The sequence below is a fragment of the Ranitomeya variabilis genome, chromosome 1 (assembly GCF_051348905.1).
Source record: "Ranitomeya variabilis isolate aRanVar5 chromosome 1, aRanVar5.hap1, whole genome shotgun sequence".
NCBI lineage: Eukaryota > Metazoa > Chordata > Amphibia > Anura > Dendrobatidae > Ranitomeya > Ranitomeya variabilis.
In genome coordinates this window covers 616,495,771-616,518,991 of record NC_135232.1, presented here as the reverse complement: position 1 = coordinate 616,518,991, position 23,221 = coordinate 616,495,771, and the positions used below count along the sequence as shown (strand labels likewise).

Here is a 23,221-nt window from a genome sequence, read left to right as displayed (position 1 = left end):
AGTTTACATTTTTAAATAAATATATCTAAATATTAAAAAGCCATAAGTCTCAGAAAATGGGAACAAGAACCAAATGTATTTTGTTTTTTGCATTTTTTATTTTACAAATTTCAGATTTTTTTTTCACCCTTTAAAAATAAAAAACCTTAAAAGTGTCAAGGGTATTTTTACTGGACAATCCACGCTGCTAAAACAAAACCCAAAGAACAATGGCAGAATTGTGATATATTTTGCCATTTCACCCCAAGTGTAATTTTTTTCCCAGCCCATGGTACATGGTTGTTGTTTGAAACAACAACTCGTTCGGCTGAAATCCATCCCTCACATGATCATGTTGGGATCAACTCCAACCCAACACAGTATTTCTCTAAAACCATAATCCAAACGTACCAAAGCTCGCTCGTATATATTTGCGGACACCCTCCGCCAGGACAATGGGAATTCCTGGGCCCTGGTGAATTGCCTCGGGTCAAACCACAAGGGAGTCAGCGATAGTCAGGAATGCCCCCGTGTCTCTAAATCCCGACACTTTGTATCCATCAATTAAGACATCCTGCAGGAGGCAATGCCGTTGCTCTGTATTTCTGATGGACAAAGGCCGGAGTCCGTACACTCCAGGAGGGGTATCTATGGTGCCGTGGTCGGTGGTCCACTCTGGTGGGGGGGGTGGTAGCTCTTCCTCAGGCGGGATGGAGTGCACAAGATGTACTGGACGAGGTGGGGCTGCGTGGGGCTCCCTCCGAATCCTTGAGGGACAGCCAACCTGCAAATGTCCAGGTTGCCCACAGCCATAACATCTCCTCTCTGTGATACCCCCAGGTCATGATCGTAACTGTTGGGGCCCAGGATTGTGAGGAGTGATTGTCATCGGCTTGCGACTAGGTGGAAGGGCAGATATAATCGGAGGAGGACGGGGTGCAGGAGAAGGCTGTGGTTCATTGTCCAGAAGCCTCCTCCATTGCGGTCAGATAGTAAGGGCTTCATCAGCCAGGGCTGCAGCTCTATCCACGGTGCACGGCGTGCGCTCCTGGACCCATTCCCATACCTCTGGGGGGCACTTGGCAAGAAATTGTTCTATAAGGAATGCCTGTATAACATCTTCCACAGTAAAGGTGTTTTCTGCTTCCAGCCATCTCCGACATGCCTGGAACATCTTATGTGCATACATTCTAAACGATCCACCCGTAGTGCATGGGAGGTCTCGGAACTTGGCCCTATATGAGTCTGGGGTGATAGCATGGTAATCCAGGATTGTCTGCTTTACAATGTTATAATCCTGATTCCGCTGTGAGTCAATGGTTCGATAAGCCTCCGCCAGGCTACCGTTCAGGAGTACCACCAACAAACGCATCCAGCCAGAGTGGGGCACCTCCATCACAGCACACTGCTGCTCAAAGCCCTTGAAGAACCCCTCCACATCTCCAGAAGCCTCATCAAATGGCTTAAACTCTGTCCGGGTGATCCGTACAGGCTCCAGGATTGTTGGGTTTAAATTCCACATTGCGTTACTCCCTCTTTCAAGCTCCATTGCTTCTTGTCTCCACTGTGCCCGGCGGGCAGCCTCCTCCTTGTACTCCTGAGAGACGCCTGGGCCCAGAACCGCCATCTCTTCTTTGTACCACACCACCCACTGGCTTTTTGGGGTGGGGGTCCTCGTCTCCAGTGCTCGTCCTTCAGACATGTGGCAGGAGGTGGCCGGGCTGACACCCACCAGTAGGTCAATTAAGGCCTATTTAGTCAGTTCCTGGTAGTTCAGGCCCAGGTCTCTGGCTCTCTCCTGTAAACTGGATACAGTCCAATATATGTACTCACTCTGTGGGTGGTTCTCCATTAGGTTGCGCTCTGTTGATCCCACTGCTTGCCATCAGTTGTCACGGGGGTCCTTCTCCGGTACCACACAATCAACAGAGCAAGAGTATAGTTGTAATAATTATAGGGATAACTCAGGAGGCTCTTTGCGTGGAACAAGACAACTACAGGACAGTTTTATAAGTGGTAAAGTCTATATTATCACACTGTGATTCAAACAGGTGCAGAGAGAAACTCAAGTCCACAACACTTGGTGCAAATATCAAATGCAGCTCAGCAGTCTATAGGAAACTACAGAGGAAAATGCAATCAAGCAGAAAGTCTATGAAGCACAATTATTCTTGAGGATACTTGACACGAATAAGTCCTTGCTTAGTCCAAAACACAGATAGATATGCTTATAAGGCAGTTCAAATAATATTTTAGCTCAACCAGGGAGGCCTGGTTAATAGTCTCAGGTTTTTGCAGAGCAGCAAACGCTTACATGTCCAGCAAATGCAGATGGAAGTAAACACGAGGAGCAGATGAAGGAGGATTACAGGAACTGGTGTATGCAGCAGAAACTCAGAGCAGAGTAGCAGGATCTCCACACAGGTTCAGAGGAGCAGGTATATAGCCATGGAGTATTCAGAGGTCAGGAGCTGGATGCAAGGCAAAATACTCTAGCACAGACTGAAGGCCGGGGTGGAGTTTTATAGCAGGAAGACACAGTGCACATGAGACCAAAGACGCCATCTTGGAAAAGGGCAGTAATGCACAAAAGGTAATAAAAATGTTCAGAGTCCTGACAATAGTAAACAATTCCAAGACCTTTATTTAGGCAAAAATATGAAAGGTCCATATACGACCACAAGGATAAAATAGACCAGAACACGAATGCAGTTCAGTAACAGGATAACAATCCAGCAGACAGAGGATAGCATAGTCCATATACTCTTCTTTCTCTCTGAGATGCCCTAAACACACCATCATTCCACACAGGACTGATCTGTGTCTCACCTCCTTGATCTTTACAAGTCCCTCTCCTCATTCACAGGTTAGGGGGATGGGTCGCAGGGGCTCATTGTTTCAACAAGCTAGTTCAATACATCATTAGCATATTAGCAAACAACATTATTCACTGACCCTGTGGAGAGATAACAGTACAGTACTACTCAGCATTCTGTAATGCTGTAGATAAGCCCCTGATGTATCCTGAAAGATGAGAAAAAGAGGTTAGATTATACTCATCCAGGGGCGTTCCCGCTGCTGTCCGGTCCCATGGGTGTCGCGGTCCAGTCCAGCACCTCCCATCTTCTTACGATGACGTCCTCTTCTTGTCTTCACACTGCGGCTCCGGCGCAAGTGTACTTTGTCTGCCCTGTTGAGGGCAGAGCAAAGTACTGCAGTGCGAAGGCCTCTTTGTCCTTTCCCGGCGCCTGCGCACTGTAGTACTTTGCTCTGCAATCAACAGGGCAGACAAAGTACGCCTGCGCCGGAGCCGCAGCGTGATGACAAGAAGAGGACGTCATCGTAAGAAGATGGGAGGCCCCGCACCGGACCGCGACGCAAATCGGATCGGACCGCCCACCCAGGTGAGTATAATCTAACCTCTTTTTCTCATCTTTCAGGTTACATCGGGGGCTTATCTACAGCATTCCGGAATGCTGTAGATAAGCCCCTGATGCTGGTGGGCTTAGCTCACCTTCGATTCGATTGGGGCTGCTTATCCACCATTTAGACTATCCTGCCTTGCAACCTTTTATCAACTTTTCTCTGCTGTCCATACCCAGGGAGATTCACTACAGTGCCATGGGTTGTAAACATCTTGATTATGTTGCGCACTGTGGACATTAACACCTTTGGAGATGGACTTGTAACCTTTACATTGTTGATGCTTTTCAACAATTTTGGTTCTCAAGTCCTCAGACAGTTTTCTTCTCCTCTTTCTATTCTTCATGCTTAGTGTGGCACACGCAGACTCACAATGCAAAGATTGAGGCAAATTCTCCCTTTTTTATCTGATTTCAGGTGTGATTTTCATATTGCCCACAGCTGTTACTTGCCACGGGTGAGTTTGAACGAGCATCACGTGCTTGGAAAGATGATAACAATGTGTCTATTTCAGGCTTGATCACACAATCATTACACAGTGTTTGCTCTGTTTCTTACAATGCAGGATTTGGAGAGAAGTGTCTTCCTTCACTAACCCAAGCCAAGGCTGTTGCAGCTCTGGGATACGTCATTTCATGTTTTTGCACTGCTTTAATTATCATCTGTATTAATTGAAGTACTCCTTGTAATTAAACCTTTCACCAGAGGGAAATGATTGTTTTTCGGCAGGACAGAGCTTGTTTTAACTACTAATCCGCTGCCTTCCTGGCATTATGTAATGAGATAGCTCAGTGCTGGGGAATCTATGTCTGTCAGATAATGAACTGAATGAAGGGGATTTTTAAGGGAAATCAACAATCTCAAAACTGTAATCTGCTCCCTATGGTCTCTTGGTAATCATCATAGCAGATATGTCTGTTGCTATCATGCAAGGAAGCAGGTGGTCAGGGGGAACACAGCTGCCAATTGAACCGGAAATATCAGAGAACCCAGTGTGTGCTAAAAAAAGAAGCATATTCTCCACCATTACTCCACCTCCATCAGCCTAAACTGCTGACATCAATTTATTTTGCATGCTTCAAGTTATGACCCTGCTATAAGTAAGGGGCAAAAGAAATCTGGAATCAAATGGTCAATTTTTTTCTGCTCAGTGACCCCACTGTTTGCTTTCTTGGCTTCCTAGTTTCCTTGGACAACAATAGCACTAAAATTTGCCATGTGATGTTTTAGACCATCAATATAAAATGGAGAGTTGGCATTAGATGAAATTTACGATTTTCTTAGCCCTCTTTCTTCAATTAGTAGTTTAAGTCTACAGGATCTTCCATTAGTGGATGTTTTGTATATGAAATAGGTGCTGTTTTTTTAATTATTATTTTTAAATACTTCCCAGGTGTGTTCGGTCGACCAAAATTACCCCAAGAGTGCAGCGACGATTCATCCAAGAGGTCACAAAAGACCCCACAACAATATCGAAAGAATTAAAGACCTCGTTTACCTCAGTTAAGGTCAGTGTTCATGACTCCACCGTAAGAAAGTGACTGGGAAAGAATGGCCTGCCTGGCAAAGTTCCACTTTAAAAATCATTGCAGAGCATTAAGAACATAAAAGCTCATGTCAGTTTTTCCAGAAAACATATTGATTGATCCCCAAGAATTTTGGAAGAATACACTGTAGACTGGTAACACAAAAGATGAAATTTTTGGAAGGTGTATGTCCCATTACATCTGGTGTAGAAGTAACACAACATTTCAGAAAAGCAACATCATACCAACAGTATAATATGGTGGTGTTAGTGTGATGGTCTGGGGCTGTTTTGCTTCAGAACCTGGAAGACTTGATGTGGTAAATGAAAAGATGAATTCTGCTGTCTACCAAAAAATCCTCAAGGTGAATGTCCGGCCATCTATTCACGACCTCAAGCTGAAGCGCACTTGGCTTGACACGGATTTCTCCTTCAAACAACATATCCAAGCCCTTTCCACTTTCTGCCGACTTCAACTCAAAAATATTTCCCAGATCCATACATTCCTCAACCAAGAATCTGCAAAAACCCTAGTCCATGCACTCATCATCGCTGGTGGTGTATTTCCCTTTGTCTTATTTACTCCTTCCTATATTTCAGCCTAGGGTTGAAACAGGAGACAGGGTGAGGGTCGAGGCCTAGACATGCACACCATCAGTGTAAACTCTAGGTAGAGGGTCAGTCAGGATTTCCCTAGTCTGAGGGAAATTGCAGGGGCCCAGGTTATTAGCTCTTGCCCACCTAGTCTCCCCGTGACAGCGGGGTGCTTACAACCTGATTCGCATCCGTGAGGAGGACGAATGGAAGATGGCTTTTAACACCAGGGATGGGCACTATGAATATCTGGTGATGCCCTTCGGGCTCTGTAATGCCCCAGCCGTTTTCCAAGACTTTGTGAACGTCATCTTCCGGGATATGCTCACCACCTCGGTCGTAGTCTATCTGGATGATATTCTCATCTACTCTCCAGATATTGACTCCCACCGGAGAGATGTTTGCAAAGTCTTCGACCTCCTACGGGCAAACTCCCTCTATGCCAAGTTGGAGAAGTGTATGTTTGAGCAGGAGTCCTTACCTTTCCTAGGCTATATCATCTCTGCCCAGGGATTGGCTATGGATCCTGCCAAACTACAGGCTGTCATGGACTGGCAGGAACCCCATTCTCTTAAAGCGGTGCAGCGCTTTATGGGGTTCATTAATTATTATCGCCAGTTCATTCCCCACTTCTCAACTTTGGTAGCTCCCTTGGTTGCCCTCACCAAGAAGGGGGCAAATCCCAAATTGTGGTCTGAGGAGGTCTCCAAGGCCTTTAACTCCATAAAGTCACACTTCGCTAGTGCTCCCATCCTACATCGCCCCGATGTAGATAAGCCATTTATCATGGAGGTGGATGCCTCATCTGTTGGTGCTGGAGCAGTCCTCTTCCAAAAGGATGCTCAAGGTCAGAAGCATCCTTGCTTCTTCTTTTCAAAGACCTTCTCACGAGCAGAGAGGAATTATTCCATCGGGGACAGGAAGTTGCTAGCCATGAAGTTGGTCTTCTCGGAGTGGAGACATCTCTTGGAGGGAGCTCGTTTTCCATTCCAAGTCTTCACAGATCATAAAAATTTGGTGTACCTGCAGACAGCCCAGCGGTTAAATTCTCGCCAGGCCAGATGGTCCTTTTTCTTCTCCCGCTTTCATTTCACCCTTCATTTTCTTTCTGGGGAGAAGAACATTCGTGCCGATGCTCTCTCTCGCTCCGTTGTGTCATCTGTGGAGGAGGAAGAGGAGCCTCGGCTTATTGTCCCCACTGAGAGCCTGAGAACCGTGGCCCCGGTTTCGCTAGTCTGTGCCTCCGGGCAAGACTTTTGTACCATCCAGTTTGTGACCGGAGGTTCTCTCTTGGGCACACTCGTCCAGGGTGGGTGGACATTTTGGTTCCAAAAGGACATCTGAGTTACTGGTGAGGACATACTGGTGGCCGCATATGGCTCGTGATGTCGCAGACTATGTTCGGGCGTGTGTCTCTTGCGCCAAGAACAAGTCCCCTCGGCAACGGCCAGCTGGGTTGCTTTATCCTCTGCCGGTGGCGGACAGGTCCTGGGAGATGGTCGGGATGGACTTTGTGGTGGGCTTACCCAAGTCTCGTAACTGCACCATTATCTGGGTGATCACCAACCATTTTCCAGAATGGTTCATTTGGTGCCTCTTCCACGGCTACCGTCTGCACGGGCTCTGGCAGCCTTGTTCATCAAGCATATCTTTCGTTTACACGGTATGCCAGACAAGATTGTCAGTGACCGGGGTCCCCAGTTTGCGTCTCGATTCTGGAGGGAGCTTTGTCGTCTACTCAGTATTGAGTTAAATCTCTCCTCGGCTTATCATCCCGAGACGAATGGGTTGGTTGAGAGGGCCAATCAGACTCTGGTCACTTATTTGTGACATTTTGTTTCTGCCAGGCAGGATGACTGGGCATCCTTGTTACCGTGGGCTGAGTTTGCCCTTAACAACGCTGTAGCCGACTCCACCGGTCAGACTCCTTTCCTCCTTAATTACGGCCCACATCCGCGGGTTCCTGTGCCTATGCTCATGTCCTCTGCTGATTCCAGGGTGGCAGACTGGGCAGTGGAGGCACGAGACATTTGGGACCGCACTCATTATGCTATCTAGGCCTCTAAGGAGAGAATGAGGTCCTCTGCCGATGAACATCGGCGCCCTGCCCCGACCTTTGCTCCTGGCGACTTAGTGTGGCTCTCCGCCCGTAACATCAGGCTGCGTGTTGAGTCCACTAAGTTTGCACCTCGCTACTTAGGTCCCTTCAAGGTCCTCGAACAGGTTAACCCTGTGGTCTACCGTCTAGCCCTTCCTCCACGCCTAGGTATCACCGACACCTTTCATGTGTCCCTCCTTAAGCCCGTATACATGTCCCGGTTTTCTGAGTCATCTGCCGGGACATCGGGTTCATCTACGGACGATTACGAGGTGAACGCTATTTTGGGGTGCAAGGTGGTTCGTGGCAAAAAATTTTGGTGGACTGGAAGGGTTGCGGTCCTGAGAGCCTGCTGAGCACATTCGGGCTCCGCAGCTCATTGCTGCCTTCGAACCGTAGCGAGGCCCAAGGAGGGGGGGTCCTGGGGAGGGGGGTAATGTTAGGGGTCGAGTTCCCACCTCTGCACAGGGGGAATCTCGGGCCATCTCCGCTGCGGTCTCCCATTCTTCTCCTGCCGCAGTGGAGCCTGCTAAGCGGAGACGTCGGTCCCAGCGTCTCGCTAACTCTGACTCTGTACAGAGAGTTACTGCTGCTTTTCCTGCTTCTGCCATTGGAGTCAGTGCTGGGCAGCGGCGAGCAGACACTTCTGGGACTAAGTCCTGCTTTTCTCGTTCTGAGCATGCCCAGAGTAAGATCTCTCAGTGGAGATCGAGGGTCACATGATCAGACACTGCAGCTAAGGCCATTGGTCCTTCAGGAAGGTCCTATAGGTGCTCACGCTCTGTGGCAGCCTCTCATTGGTCCTTCTAGGAAGGTCCTGTACGTGCTGCAACTATTTAAGGCTCGCATGGCCGCACGGCCATGCGCTAGTATTGTTCTATGTTGTACTTTGCGCCAGTGTGGTCACGTATGATTGTGTTTAAGGACCCGGCTGAAATAAGCCCCTAGAATGCTGGCACCTCCGGCGAGGAGTTTGTGTGTTTGAGTATTCAGGGACCTGGCTGAAATAGGCCCTAGCATGCTGGCATCTCCGGCGAGGAGTTTTGTGTGCATGCATGACCACTGACTGCTCTCGTTTGGGTAGTTAGCCTGTGCCACTGTGAAGGTTAACAGGGCGCATTGCTTTGAGTTCACGGCTACTCTGTGAAGTAACAGAGGTAGCTCATACCGCAATTTAGTTCCGCCATTTGCTAGCAGCAGGTTCTCCTGCACGGTGGACCCTGGGCTGCGAACGCATATATTATAATAAAGTCTCTATATCCATTTGGTGCGTTCCGCTAGCCCTAACAGCCTCTTCCCTCTCAATTCCTGCACTGGCTCCCCATTACCCAGAGACTCCAGTTCAAAACCCTAACCATGACATAGAAAGCCATCCACAACCTGTCTCCTCCATACATCTCCGATCTCGTCTCCTGGTACTTACCTGCACGCAACCTCCGATCCTCACAAGATCTTCTTCTATACTCCCCTCTCATCTCTTCCCACAATCGCATACAAGATTTCTCCCGCGGATTACCCCTACTCTCTACCACAACATATTAGACTCTTGCCTACCATCGAAACCTTCAAAAAGAACCTGAAGACCTACCTCTTCCGACAAGCCTACAGACCAAACCACTGCATGACCAGCTCTACCTTCGCCTACTGTATTCTCATCCATCCCTTGTAGATTTTGAGCCCTCGCGGGCAGGGTCCTCTCTCCTCATGAACCAGTTGTGACTTGTTTTTATTATGTATACCCCTCCTCACACGTAAAGTGCCATGGAATAAATGGTGCTATAATAATAATAATCATCAGGGTTACTCTTTTTAGTTTTTAGTTCCTAGGGCCTTCTCAGCCATTAGTCACATTATAAAGTCAGTAGCATGCGGTTTACTTAGGAGCGCTGAGAGGGTAGCCCCAGTGAGGGAAAGGTGCAGAGTTCCCCCGCAGCTCCAGCCGAACACCTCCAATGGAGGACAAAAACAGGGAAAATGATAGAACTCGGTCTAAGGAGCGCCGAAAGGAAACTCTGACAGCAGAATGGGGTTAAGCCACAACGTGTTTCAACAAAAGTACCGTCTTCACATGTAAAGCTCCATGAAATAAATGGCGCTATAATGATAAATAATAATAATAATAATCATCAGGGTTACTCTTTTTAGTTCCTAGGGCCTTCTCAGCCATTAGTCACATTATGTCACTTGACACATGGTAAGGTTTTAATACTAGAGGTTAGGACCATCCCGAATATGATCACCTTGATGTGATTGGATGTGGTTTATGTTAACTAAGCACCTGATATTATTTTCATGCACTATTGATATTTATTTACTGCAGGGTATTTGCTTATTTTGATTTAATCTTAGGTTTTACCCTTTTTGTAGTAAAGAGTAACTAAAGTTTCTTTTTTGTAATTAAATTGTCCAGCATGGAAAGTTATGAAATTTTACAAATCACTTTATTATGGGATTTGTCTTCAATCCTGGAAATAAGTTGCATGTAAGTGACTTCCCCTTCTTTCCCAGTCTTCAGCTGCGTTAATATCAGAACATACTGATTTGAAGTACAGATGATGGCAGAGATGGGTTAGTCCCAGTGCTGAACTGAGCTGGCCCATCACTGCCATCATCTGTACTCCAAATTAGTACATTCTGATATTCTGATATGGCTGCCCACTCTCCCCAGTCCCACAAGCTCGCTGCCTCGGGGTAATCCTTGACGCTGATCTCTCCTTCAAACCACATATCCAAGCCCTTTCCACTTCCTGCCGACTTCAACTCAAAAATATTTCACGAATCCGTTCATTCCTCAACCAAGAATCTGCAAAAACCCTAGTCCATGCCCTCATCATCTCTTGCCTTGACTACTGCAACCTCCTGCTCTGTGGCCTCCCCTCGAACACTCTCGCACCCCTCCAATCTATTCTAAACTCTGCTGCCCGACTAATCCACCTGTCCCCCCGCTATTCCCCGGCCTCTCCCCTCTGTCAATCCCTCCACTGGCTCCCCATTGCCCAGAGACTCCAGTACAAAAGCCTAACCATGACATACAAAGCCATCCACAACCTGTCTCCTCCATACATCTGTGACCTCGTCTCCTGGTACTTACCTACACGCAACCTCCGATCCTCACAAGATCTCCTTCTCTACTCCCCTCTTATCTCCTCTTCCCACAATCGTATACAAGATTTCTCTCGCGTATCACCCCTACTCTGGAACCCTCTACCACAACACATCAGACTCTCGCCTACCATCGAAATCTTCAAAAAGAGCCTGAAGACCCACCTCTTCCGACAAGCCTATAACCTGCAGTAACCACCGATCAACCAAACCGCTGCATGACCAGCTCTACCCTCACCTACTGTATTCTCACCCATCCCTTGTAGATTGTGAGCCTTCGCTGGCAGGGTCCTCTCTCCTCCTGTACCAGTTATGACTTGTATTGTTTAAGATTATTGTACTTGTTTTTATTATGTATACCCCTCCTCACATGTAAAGCGCATGGAATAAATGGCGCTATAACAATAAATAATAATAATAATAATAATAATAATAATAATATTAATTCAGCTGAAGACCTGGAAATAAACTGTGAAAAAGCAAGGGAAGTCACTTACATGCAACTTATTTAGAGGAGTGAAGACAATTTCCCTAACAAAGTGATTTGCAAAGTTTGGAAGCCAAACACCACTGCCATAGAGATCTGATCTTTTCTAACACCAAAAAGATTTTTTTTCATCAGCGTTGTATTAAGCAAAGATGCTTTGAACACTCTGGATGAGATTCTGAACCCGCACAGCCATATTTATTTAAAGTGCCTGGCAACCACATCCAGACATGGTTCATTTACTTGGATGTGCTTGAAAACGGTAATTAAGATGTGATTCTTCCTCTGTACAAGGATAAAAATAACCCACATTTCAGGGAAGATCTTTGGACCTGATTTAGACATTTTGTTAAAATTGTCATTGTTTTTTTTTCTTATACGAGAGCAGAAATGGAAGCAAAGGACCAGGGATGGAGAAACAACCATCCATTGGTCTAACGTAACTTCATTAGTAAGTTATACACTTCATGATGAGAAAAGTTATTTTATAGTCAGACTACTAGTATTATTGTGTATTCCTTATCCCATCCTCCCTGATCCCGGGGGGGTCCTACCCCCTGGGATGCCCATCTATGCCGAGAGCAGGTGCAAATGAAGCAGTGGTCAATGAGGCGCACAACCGCTCCATCCAGCACAGTGTTCAGCTGGTCTTCAGCACTCTTTTAAAAATGAATATGGCGGAGATGCACATGGTTGACCACTGCTCCATTCACACAGGACTGTTCAGAGCATCAGTTCTCAGAATCGATCAGGATCCTAGTGTTCGGACCCCTAGTGATCACAGCTTTATTCTTTATCCAATAGACTTCCAAACTTGAGAATATCCCTTTAATCCATTGCTCAGGTTTTATCACATCATTTGTATGAAAAATCTTATCGGGACTTCAGGTTTCTCTTTAAATAAATTAATTCTTTTCTATTAGTTAATCTTAAAGGGAGTCTGTCAGCACAAGAAGACTGTTCAAACCAAGCAATGATGCTCGGTGCACTTTTGATGTGCCCAAACAGTTTAGATTACCATTTCGCCTACTTCTTTACTTTGATTGATAGCTCTGCTTTTACAGGCACAAGAGGGGGTGGACATATAGAAAACAAGTAGATGGAGAGGTGCCATGAACTGCTCAGACATACCAAGGGTGCACCCAGTGCCTGTGCTTGGTTGAAACATTCGTGCGGTTTGCGCTGTAAGTGCAGAGTGAACTGCTGGAGAAGGCAGCGATGGTTTATTACCATCTCTGCATTCCTGATTGCTGTATTCACAGCACTGAACAAGCTCTGTGTATTCAGTATAGGAATCGCCTACAGTCTTTCCTCAGATGAACCATCGGTCATGTGGTCACTGGGTATAGAGAGGGAGCAGGAGACTCATTCAGCGCTATTATGCTGAAGTTCCCTGTAACTAGGACCAATATATCAGCCCCAATAACAGGGGAAATCAGCAATAAAAATAATTTGCTAATATAATAACCCCTTAATGACCGCCAATACGCCTTTTAACCACGGCAGTTAAGGGTACTTATTCCTCAGCGTCACTTTTTAACGGCGCAGAGAAATAAAGTTATAGCGCTGGAGAATCTCAGGGGTCTTGGCTATATACACTGCTCAAAAAATAAAGGGAACACTTAAACAACAGAATATAAATCCAAGTAAATAAAATTTCTGTGAAATCAAACTGTCCACTTAGGAAGCAACACTGTTTGACAATCAATTTCACATGTTGTTGTGCAAATGGAATAGACAACAGATGGAAATTATTGGCAATTATCAAGACACATTGAATAAAGGAGTGGTTCTGCAGGTGGGGACCGCGGACCACATCTCAGTACCAATGCTTTCTGGCTGATGTTTTGGTCACTTTTGAATGTCATTTGTGCTTTCACACTCGTGGTATCATGAGACGGACTCTACAACCCACACAAGTGGCTCAGGTAGTGCAGCTCATCCAGGATGGCACATCAATGCGAGCTGTGGTTAGAAGGTTTGCTGTGTCTGTCAACGTAGTGTCCAGAGGCTGGAGGTGCTACCAGGAGACAGGTCAGTACATCAGGAGACATGGAGGGGGCCGTAGGAGGGCAACAACCCAGCAGCAGGACCGTTACCTCAGCCTTTGTGCAAGGAGGAACAGGAGGAGCACTGCCAGAGCCCTGCAAAATGACCTCCAGCAGGCCACAAATGTGCATGCGTCTGCACAAATGGTTAGAAACTGTCTCCATGAGGATGGACTGAGTGCCCGACTTCCACAGATGGGGGTTGTGCTCACAGCCCAACACCGTGCAGGACGCTTGGCATTTGCCACAGGACACCAGGATTGGCAAATTCGCCACTGGCACCCTGTGCTCTTCACAGATGAAAGCAGGTTCACACTGAGCACATGTGACAGATGTGACAGAGTCTGGAGACGCCGTGGAGAGTGATCTGCTGCCTGCAACATCCTTCAGCATGACCGGTTTGGCAGTGGGTCAGTAATGGTGTGGGTTGGCATTTCTTTGGAGGGCCACACAGCCCTCCATGTGCTCGCCAGAGGTAGCCTGACTGCCATTAGGTACCAAGATGAGATCTTCAGACCCCTTGTGAGACCATATGCTGTTGTGGTTGGCCCTGGGTTCCTCCTAATGTAGGACAATGCCAGACTTCATGTGGCTGGAGTGTGTCAGCAGTTCCTGCAAGATGAAGGCATTTAAGCTATGGACTGGCCTGCCCGTTCCGCAGACGTGAATCCGATTGAACACATCTGGGACATCATATCTCGCACCATCCACCAGCGTCACGTTGCACCACAGACTGTCCAGGACTTGGCGGATGCTTTAATCCAGGTCTGGGAGGAGATCCCTCAGGAGACCATCCGCCGCCTCATCAGGAGCGTGTCCAGGCGTGATAGGGAGGTCATACAGGCACGTGGAGGCCGCACACACTACTGAGCATCATTTCCTTGTCTTGAGGCATTTCCACTGAAGTTCGATCAGCCTGTAACTTCATTTTCCACTTTGATTTTGAGCATCATTCCAACTCCAGACCTCCGTGGGATATTAGTTGTGATTTACGTTGATCATTTTTAGGTTTTGTTCTCAACACATTCCACTATGTAAGGAATAAAGATTTACAACTGGAATATTTCATTCAGCGGTATCTAGGATGTGGGATTTTAGTGTTCCCTTTATTTTTTTGAGCAGTGTATGTATATATATATATATATATATATATATATATATATAACTCTATGTAAATGAGTACATAATTTAAAATGTTATTCAAATGGTTCCTTATGGTTGTAAAAAAAATAAGCAAATAAAAATAGGCACTTATGTTATTTTCTATTTTTCTTTACATTTTTCTATAAAATCTGTAAAAAAAAAACTTGTTTATAAAAATAACATAAAAATTAATCCTCTTCTACCATGAAAGAAATTAGTCAAACACTATATGACTATCCTAATGATCATTTTTTAGAGTTGAAAGCACATGCATGATAAAACCCGAACATATCAATGGTCTGGGGGAAGCAAAATATCCTGGTCCTGATTCCTGAACTGCTAACAAAATTGGTTTATGTCACACATAACTTTTTAATCAGTGGAGCTATATGGTAGCTTGCTAGTTTTACATGCCGAGCTGTTATTTTTAATTGTACTATTTTGGGGTACATACAACCCTTAGAGCTCTATTTATTGCATTTTGGGGGTGGTGTGCCTGCCAAAATATACCAATTTTGGCTGTTCGATGTTTTTTTTTCTTGACAACATTTGCCATATGGTAAAACTAAAGGAATGAGCCAGAATATACGTATATTTTTCGGATTATAAGACACACGTTTATGATCCCCAAAATTAGGGGGAAAATAGGGGTGCGTCTTATAAATCAAACACTGTTCTTACCGAGGGGTCAATGCTGCGGCCCTAGAGCTGGGGTGTTGCGGTGGTGATGCAGTAGTCCTACGGTGTGCAGTGGTGGAACGGTGGCGAGCGGTAGCCCTGTAGCAGTGGCATATGGTGGCCACCATTCTTCTTCCGGAGTCTGGCTTCTAACTTGGCACAGGCGTAGATGGAGGAAAGCCGAGATCTCCATCCGTGCCTGCCTTCTACGCGATGTCTCCAGAAAAATTGCCACAGATGTGGCGCAGGTGCAGGTCTCGGCACCAAGATCTCCATCTGCGCATGCGCCGGCCCAGCAGCCATTTTCCCGGCGTCCACCACAGCATAGTAAACAGTGCGGGGGTTCTAGGCCTTCACAAAATGTCAGCGGAGCCCCCACACCTCCGGACACCCGCAGCGCCACTCTTGCCTCCTCCAGCAGCGAACCTGGGACCCTGCTCCACTGCGGCCTGCACCACTGAACACCAGCAGCAACCCTGGGACCCCACTTCACCACAGCCACCACCCCCGGTAAGCAATAAGACGCATGGATTATGAGAAGCACCATTTTATTACAAAAGTTTTCCTATTTTTCGCCTCAAAATTTGGGGTGAGTGTTATACTCGAGTGCATCTTATAAACCGCCCAATACGGTATCTTGATATAAGGGCAATATGTAGGTACACGTTCACACTGTGGCTACTTAATAGACAGAACCTAAGATAAAAACAAAATGAGCAAATAACCTGCAGTAGTAAAAGAATAAATAGTAATAGTGCATGCAAATTATGTAGGGTACTTATGTGACACCATTGTGATCAAAAAAGCCTAAAAGCCATCTCACAGCGACAAGGTGTACCCAATCGGGATGGATCCTATGTTTTTTAAATGCACTATTACTATTTATTTACTTATTACAGGGTATTTGCTCATTGTGTTCTTATCTTAGATACTATTTGACATACAGTTTTAACAATTCTATATTTTCATAGATAAGACTTATGGATAGCACCAGATATCTCAAATATTTTTTTCCTTAATTTCTTTATTTTTAAATATGGGTCAGGAATGTGGGGAGAAAGAATTAATATTTACGGTATGTTTTTATTTTTTAAAAATAATTGTAAAACTTTGTTTTCACTTAGGGGACTTGAACCTGATTGGTTGCTTTTTTTTTTTACATATTTCAGTATGTAGGGCATATCATGGTCTTCTTTGAAGCCAAGCCTATGGCTAGGCTTCACAGGTGTATCAACATGGCAGACATCCGAACCTTCAGCAGGCTCCTGGCTGACATGGCAACCCGCAGCAATCCTGCAACCATTGATTGGCACATGCTCTAATGCAGTTATGGGTTAATTCCCAAATAACCAAATTCTTCCACTCAGTGACATACCCTATATGTGCAGGTCAGCATAGACATCTTCTGTATAAATCGAGAGGAGAAGATCAATATTATTTCCCGGATCTTGTCCCTATTCAAGCTAACAGACCTGCGTTGGAACAGAGATGCAGTGCCAAGGAGAGCATGTGCACAAAGGTGGCACAGGATCCATATTTTTGCCATTTTTTAGCATCTTGTCATTACTAATTATCCATGGTGATAATATGTTGATCAATGGGGGTCCGACCTTGGGACCTGCACTGATCGGCAGAATAAGACACTTCTATTCCCATTATAGAATGGAGCAGCAGTTCACATGCCCGACCGCCGCTCCATTCCTTCCCTACAGGGCTGATTTCTGCTTTTTCTGGCAGCCCCATAAAGATTGATTGGAGCAGTGCTCAGACATCTTCCCTGTTGCCCCATTTTGTAACAGGGATAAGAGTGCCCCTTCATGGAAAAATGTCACCATTTGGTTATCGGTGCAAGACCCAGTCGTCAGACCCCACCAATCAATACGTTATCACTTTTCTCGTGAATGGGAGACAACTTGTTTACACCAAACAGCTCCTTTATAGAGATTCTCCAACAATGTAAGAAAATGAACCATCGCATAATTCAAAAGACAGTCCGTCAGGACAGGCTGCAACCTAAAGAAACTCAGCTCCCCAAACCTGTGCCTCAACTGACAAAGGTCAAAAGACTGACCGTCACTTCTAAACAGAAAGACAAGTGTGAACAGCAAGCTGAGAGAGCCACTTCCATATATAAGTAACAAATTAAATCTGCACTCTGTAACCCTACAGAATGCAAACATTGAATATATGAAATTGGAATTGCATTAGCGCTGTAGAAAATAAGTTAAAAATTAAGATACTGAGCTCATAAATTGTCCAATTCATGTGTGCCCAACAGCCAATAACACGTACTCCATACAGTATAATTGCCCCACATTTTGCGCCATGCATTATAATGGCCTCACATAGTGCTCTATACAGTATAATGGGCCCCACATAGTGCTGCATACAGTATAATGGGCTCCACATAGTACTTCATACAGTATAATAGGCCCCACATTGTCATCCATACAGTATAAAGGCTCCACAGAGTGCTCTTTACAGTATAATAGCCCCACATAGTACTCCATATAGTATAATGGCCCAACATAGCGCTTCATACAGTGTAATGGCCCAACATAGTGCTCTATACTGCATATGCCCCACATAGTGCTCCTAACAGTATAATAGCTCCACATAGTCCTCCATACAGTATTATGGCCGCACATAGTGTTCCATACAGTATAATGGCCCCATATACTGCTCCATGTAGTATAATGGCCTCACATAGTGCTCCATGGAGTATAAAGGGCCCCACACAGTCCTCTACACAGTATAATGCTCCCCAGAAAGTGCTCCATACAGTATAATGTGCCTCACATTTAAACAAATACTCACGTTTGCTCGTTCTCCCACTACTCCGGTCTCCTCATGGTGTCTTCAGATCCTCTGCATACCTTGTAGCAGCAAGCATACTGTAATGATCATTGCACCCACTGCACTGATACATCAGACATGGGAGGGGGAGCATCAGCTGACGCTCCCTGCTTTCACCTGTATCGGCATCTAGGCTGCCAATATAGTTGAAAGTGCGATGACAGGTGAAAGTACGATATTGAAAGTTGCAGACCAAATATACTCAGGGAAGCTGCCTTGTGTCACAGGCCAAATATACTCACCCTGTGGGCCAGAGTTTGACATGTGTGGTGTACATGCAGTACTCATTACACTGACTAATTACAGGTAACAGCTGCTCCTACAGTAGATAGGCAGGCCTTTTATATCATGGGAAAGTACAATCTTCCTCATAATGTGAGGGTTGTTTCCAAATAAGCAAATTATTCCCTATCCATAGAACATAGAATAGTGGACAACTTGCTGATAACTGGGGTTCTGGTGGACAACTTGCTGATAACTGGGGTTCTGTCTTCCAGCAATCCTGAGATTATCCTTTGGAAACTTGAGAATGGGGCTCTGCAGCTTTGTCCTGAAAGGATTGGAGGAGCTTGATCTCCATTACATTCATAGTCTATGGTACTGCAGAACATAGCCAAGTACTGTGCTTTGTAGTCCAATAGACAATGAATGGAGCTTAGGCAGCACATTCACTTTCCTCTATTCAGGACAAGGATACAGAGCCCGGTTCTACAGGTTCCAAATCTTCAACTAAGGGTTGCTGGGGGTCCCAGCGTTTGGCGCGCCAGTGATCAGCAAATGATTAATAGTGGATAGCTTGTCTACAAGGGAATAACCTTTTAATATCTACCGTATATAACAGATTAAGATGAACAAGGAGTCCTGGAAGTGATGATCTGGCCCCACAGAGCCCTGATCTCAGCATCTGGGATCACATGGAGAGACACAAGGTTTTGTACAAGTGACATCCACAGATCTGTGGTCAGTTCCCCAAGATGTCTGGAACAACCTTCTGCCAACTTCCTTCAAATACTGTGTATAAGTGAATCTAGAAGAAGGCAAAGGGCGGCCACTAAAGATTGATGAGATTTAGATTTCTCTTTTCTTCATTCACTTTGCATTTTGCTGATAACAATAAACGCTTCACATTTCTATTTATGAGATCATTCTTCCGTAGCAGCATTTTTCCACACCTGCACAGTACTGTAGACATATATGTTTGGTTTCATGACAACACTATTAAACCCAAACCTAGAAGAGCTGAATTTGTAATGTGGCACAACGTCACTAATTCTTATCTGTCTTATGACTTTGTAAAGGTTTTGTAGCACAAAGCCCCAGTTGTGTGAAACATCAGCTCTGCTACATCTGTAGCTATTGCTTTCTTAACAGTGCAGAAATAGAAAGGCAAATTAAATCTATTTCTGTGCATGGCTTGAAACTAAGAAAACTAACATTATCACATGGAAACAGTTTGTTTTGTTGTTTTACTTATTAACTGTAAATATTTACGAAAACAATGATCTGTATCAGTCCCAGGACAGCAGCAATGTCACCACACAGCACACAGATACTAACTACATTAATTGACACGTAACATGGGAGCAGATGTCACATCATGGAGAGGAAAGCGCTAATGATGCATTTCATACACTGGGGGGAGCAGATGTGATGTAAGAAGGGGCAGAAATGGGGAATAAGCTGCAATAATAATAATAATAATAATAATAATAGCATATGACATGAATTATGACTTATGGAAAGAGATAGTGATGGCAGAGATCACTGAGCAGTGACAGCCCAGGAAATGGAGAGAAGAGGAAAGCAGGAATGGTTGGTGGGAGATGACAGGGGTCTCATGCATGATGCTGGGGATATGGCTCTTGCTACCTGGGTTCCTCCCTTTGGCCATCACTGCTGCCACCAGCATGTTCCTCCTGGCAATGGCGTCTGTCCATAGTGTTCCCAAATCCCAGGCTACAGGGGAATGTCAGAGCTTCTGCGGATCAGCAGCCGTCTCCTAGAATAATCCTGATTGCTTTCCAAAGGCTGCTGTCCAGGATCCGCGCTGCTGAACTGCTCCTCAGCCTTGCACGGGCCAGTATGGTGTGTACTGCCTCCTATCATGTGCATGCGTGCTGCAGGCCCTCCACACAGCTCCTACATGGACGGGGGGAAGGAGGAGAAGCCATCTGGGGGCAGCAGACAGATCCAGCCTATCAGGCAGAGGGAGTGCTGCTCAGCAAGGTCACCCCCAGGATCAGGGAGCAGGGAGGTGGGCACAGCAGGCTCTGGCGGGGGGATGGCGGTAACAATGCTTATACCCTACTAGCATAGTCTGACACATGTAGGTATCATAGCTAATCAGACACCTGTGCGCCTGCACGGAGAGGAGAGGAGAGCCATCTCACAGGAGTCAGCTAGAGAGAGGCTATAGAAAAGAGAGGCAGCTCCTGGCCTCAAAGTGCTAGGGTGCAAAGGGATATACTAAGGAAAAGCCGGATGGGATTGGCCCATGTCTGTCTGTCTTTCAATTCTTATTATCTATCATCAATCTATCATCTATCTATTATCTATCATCTATTATCTATCTATAAGTATTATCTATCATCTATCTATATCTATCTATTATCTATCTATGTATCTATTATCTATCTATTATCTGTCTATAACTATTATCTATCTATTATTTTTCTATCTATCATTTATCTATCTATTATATACAGTTAGGTCCATATATATTTGGACAGAGACAACATTTTTCTAATTTTGGTTATAGACATTACCACAATGAATTGTAAACAAAACGATTCAGATGCAGTTGAAGTTCAGACTTTCAGCTTTTATTTGAGGGTATCCACATTAAAATTGGATGAAGGGTTTAGGAGTTTCAGCTCCTTAACTTGTGCCACCCTGTTTTTAAAGGGACCAAAAGTAATTGGACAGATTAAATAATTTTAAATAAAATGTTCATTTTTAGTACTTGGTTGAAAACCCTTTGTTGGCAATGACTGCCTGAAGTCTTGAACTCATGGACATCACCAGATGCTGTGTTTCCTCCTGTTTGATTCTCTGCCAGGCCTTCACTGTGGTGGTTTTCAGTTGCTGTTTGTTTGTGGGCCTTTCTGTCTGAAGTTTAGTCTTTAACAAGTGAAATGCATGCTCAATTGGGTTGAGATCAGGTGACTGACTTGCCAATTCAAGAATATCCCACTTCTTTGCTTTAATAAACTCCTGGGTTGCTTTGGCTTTGTTTTGGGTCATTGTCCATCTGTAGTAAGAAACAACGACCAATCAGTTTGGCTGCATTTGGCTGGATCTGAGCATACAGTATGGCTCTGAATACCTCAGAATTCATTTGGCAGCTTCTGTCCTGTGTCACATCATCAATAAACACTAGTGACCCAGTGCCACTGGCAGCCATGCATGCCCAAGCCACCACACTGCCTCCGCCGTGTTTTACAGATGATGTGGTATGCTTTGGATCATGAGCTGTACCACGCCTTCGCCATACTTTTCTCTTTCCATCATTCTGGTAGAGGTTGATCTTGGTTTCATCTGTCCAAAGAATGTTATTCCAGAACTGTACTGGCTTTTTTAGATGTTTTTTAGCAAAGTCCAGTCTAGCCTTTTTATTCTTGATGCTTATGAGTGGCTTGCACCGTGCAGTGAACCCTCTGTAGTTACTTTCATGCAGTCTTCTCTTTATGGTAGATTTGGATATTGATACGCCGACCTCCTGGAGAGTTTTGTTCACTTGGTTGGCTGTTGTGAAGGGGTTTCTCTTCACCATGGAGATTATTCTGCGATGATCCACCACTGTTGTCTTCCGTGGGCACCCAGGTCTTTTTTGCATTGATGAGTTCACCAGTGCTTTCTTTCTTTCTCAGGATGTACCAAAACTGTAGATTTTGTCACTCCTAACATTGTAGCAATTTCTCGGATGGGTTTTTTCTGTTTTCACAGCTTAAGGATGGCTTGTTTCACCTGCATGGAGAGCTCCTTTGACCGCATGTTTACTTCACAGCAAAACCTTCCAAATGCAAGCACCACACCTCAAATCAACTCCAGGCCTTTTATCTGCTTAATTGAGAATGACATAACGAAGGGATTGCCCACCTCTGTCCATGAAATAACCTTGGAGTCAATTGTCCAATTACTTCTGGTCCCTTTAAAAACAGGGTGGCACATGTTAAGGAGCTGAAACTCCTAAACCCTTCATCCAATTTTAATGTGGATACCCTCAAATGAAAGCAGAAAGTCTGACCTTCAACTGCATCTGAATTGTTTAAAATTCATTCTGGTAATGTCTATAACCAAAATTAGAAAAATGTTGTCTCTGTCCAAATATATATGGACCTAACTGTATCTATTATATATTATATATCTATTATCTAGTTATCTATCTATCATCTATTCTATCTATCATCCATCTATCTATCTATTATCTATCATCTATCAATCTATCTATCTAGCATCTATCAATCTATTATCTATCTATAACTATTATCTATCTATATCTATCTATCTATTATCTGTCTATTATTTATCTATGTATCATTTATCTATCTATTATATATCTATTTATTATATATATTATATATCTATCTATCATCTATTATCTATCATCTATCAAGCTATCTATCATCTATCAATCTATCATCTATCTATTATCTATCATCTATTATCTATCTATAAGTATTATCTATCTATATCTATCTATATATCTATTATCCATCTATTATCTGTCTATAACTATTATCTATATATTATCTATCTATCATCTATTATCTATAACTATTATCTATCTATTATCTGTCTGTAACTATTATCTATCTATTATTTATCTATCATTTATCTATGGTGTTTTCCCCTCAAGCTTTAAACATGCCTCAATCACACCTATCCTCAAAAAGCCTTCTCTTGATCCATTCTCTGTATCTAGCTATCGCCCTATATCACTTCTCCCTTATGCCTCAAAACTACTGGAGCAACACGTCCATCTTGAACTGTCCTCCCATCTACTTCTTGCTCCCTCTTTGACCGCTTACACTCAGGCTTCCGGTCACACCACTCCACTGAAATTGCCCAAACTAGGGTCACCAATGACCTATTACCTGCCAAGGCCAAGCGACACTACTCTGTCCTCCTCCTCCTGGACCTGTCCTCTGCCTTTGACACAGTGGACCATTCCCTATTACTACAGACCCTCTCATTCCTTGGCATCACAGACTTGGCCCTATGCAGGATCTCGTCATACCTAACAGACCGGACATTTAGCGTCTCCCACTCACACACCACCTCCTCAC

General features: G+C 44.7%; 1 protein-coding gene across 1 annotated transcript in view; it reads right to left on the bottom strand.

Annotated features, from left to right (window-relative positions):
• The window catches only part of DISP2 (dispatched RND transporter family member 2), a 59,182-nt gene extending 39,079 nt beyond the window's left edge, over nt 1-20,103 (bottom strand). Inside the window, exon 1 of the mRNA XM_077260664.1 lies at nt 19,803-20,103. Within this exon, the coding sequence (XP_077116779.1) occupies nt 19,803-19,870 (68 nt within the window). The 5' untranslated portion in view covers nt 19,871-20,103. The remainder of the gene's footprint in view (nt 1-19,802) is intronic.
• Nucleotides 20,104-23,221: the final 3,118 nt, after the last annotated feature.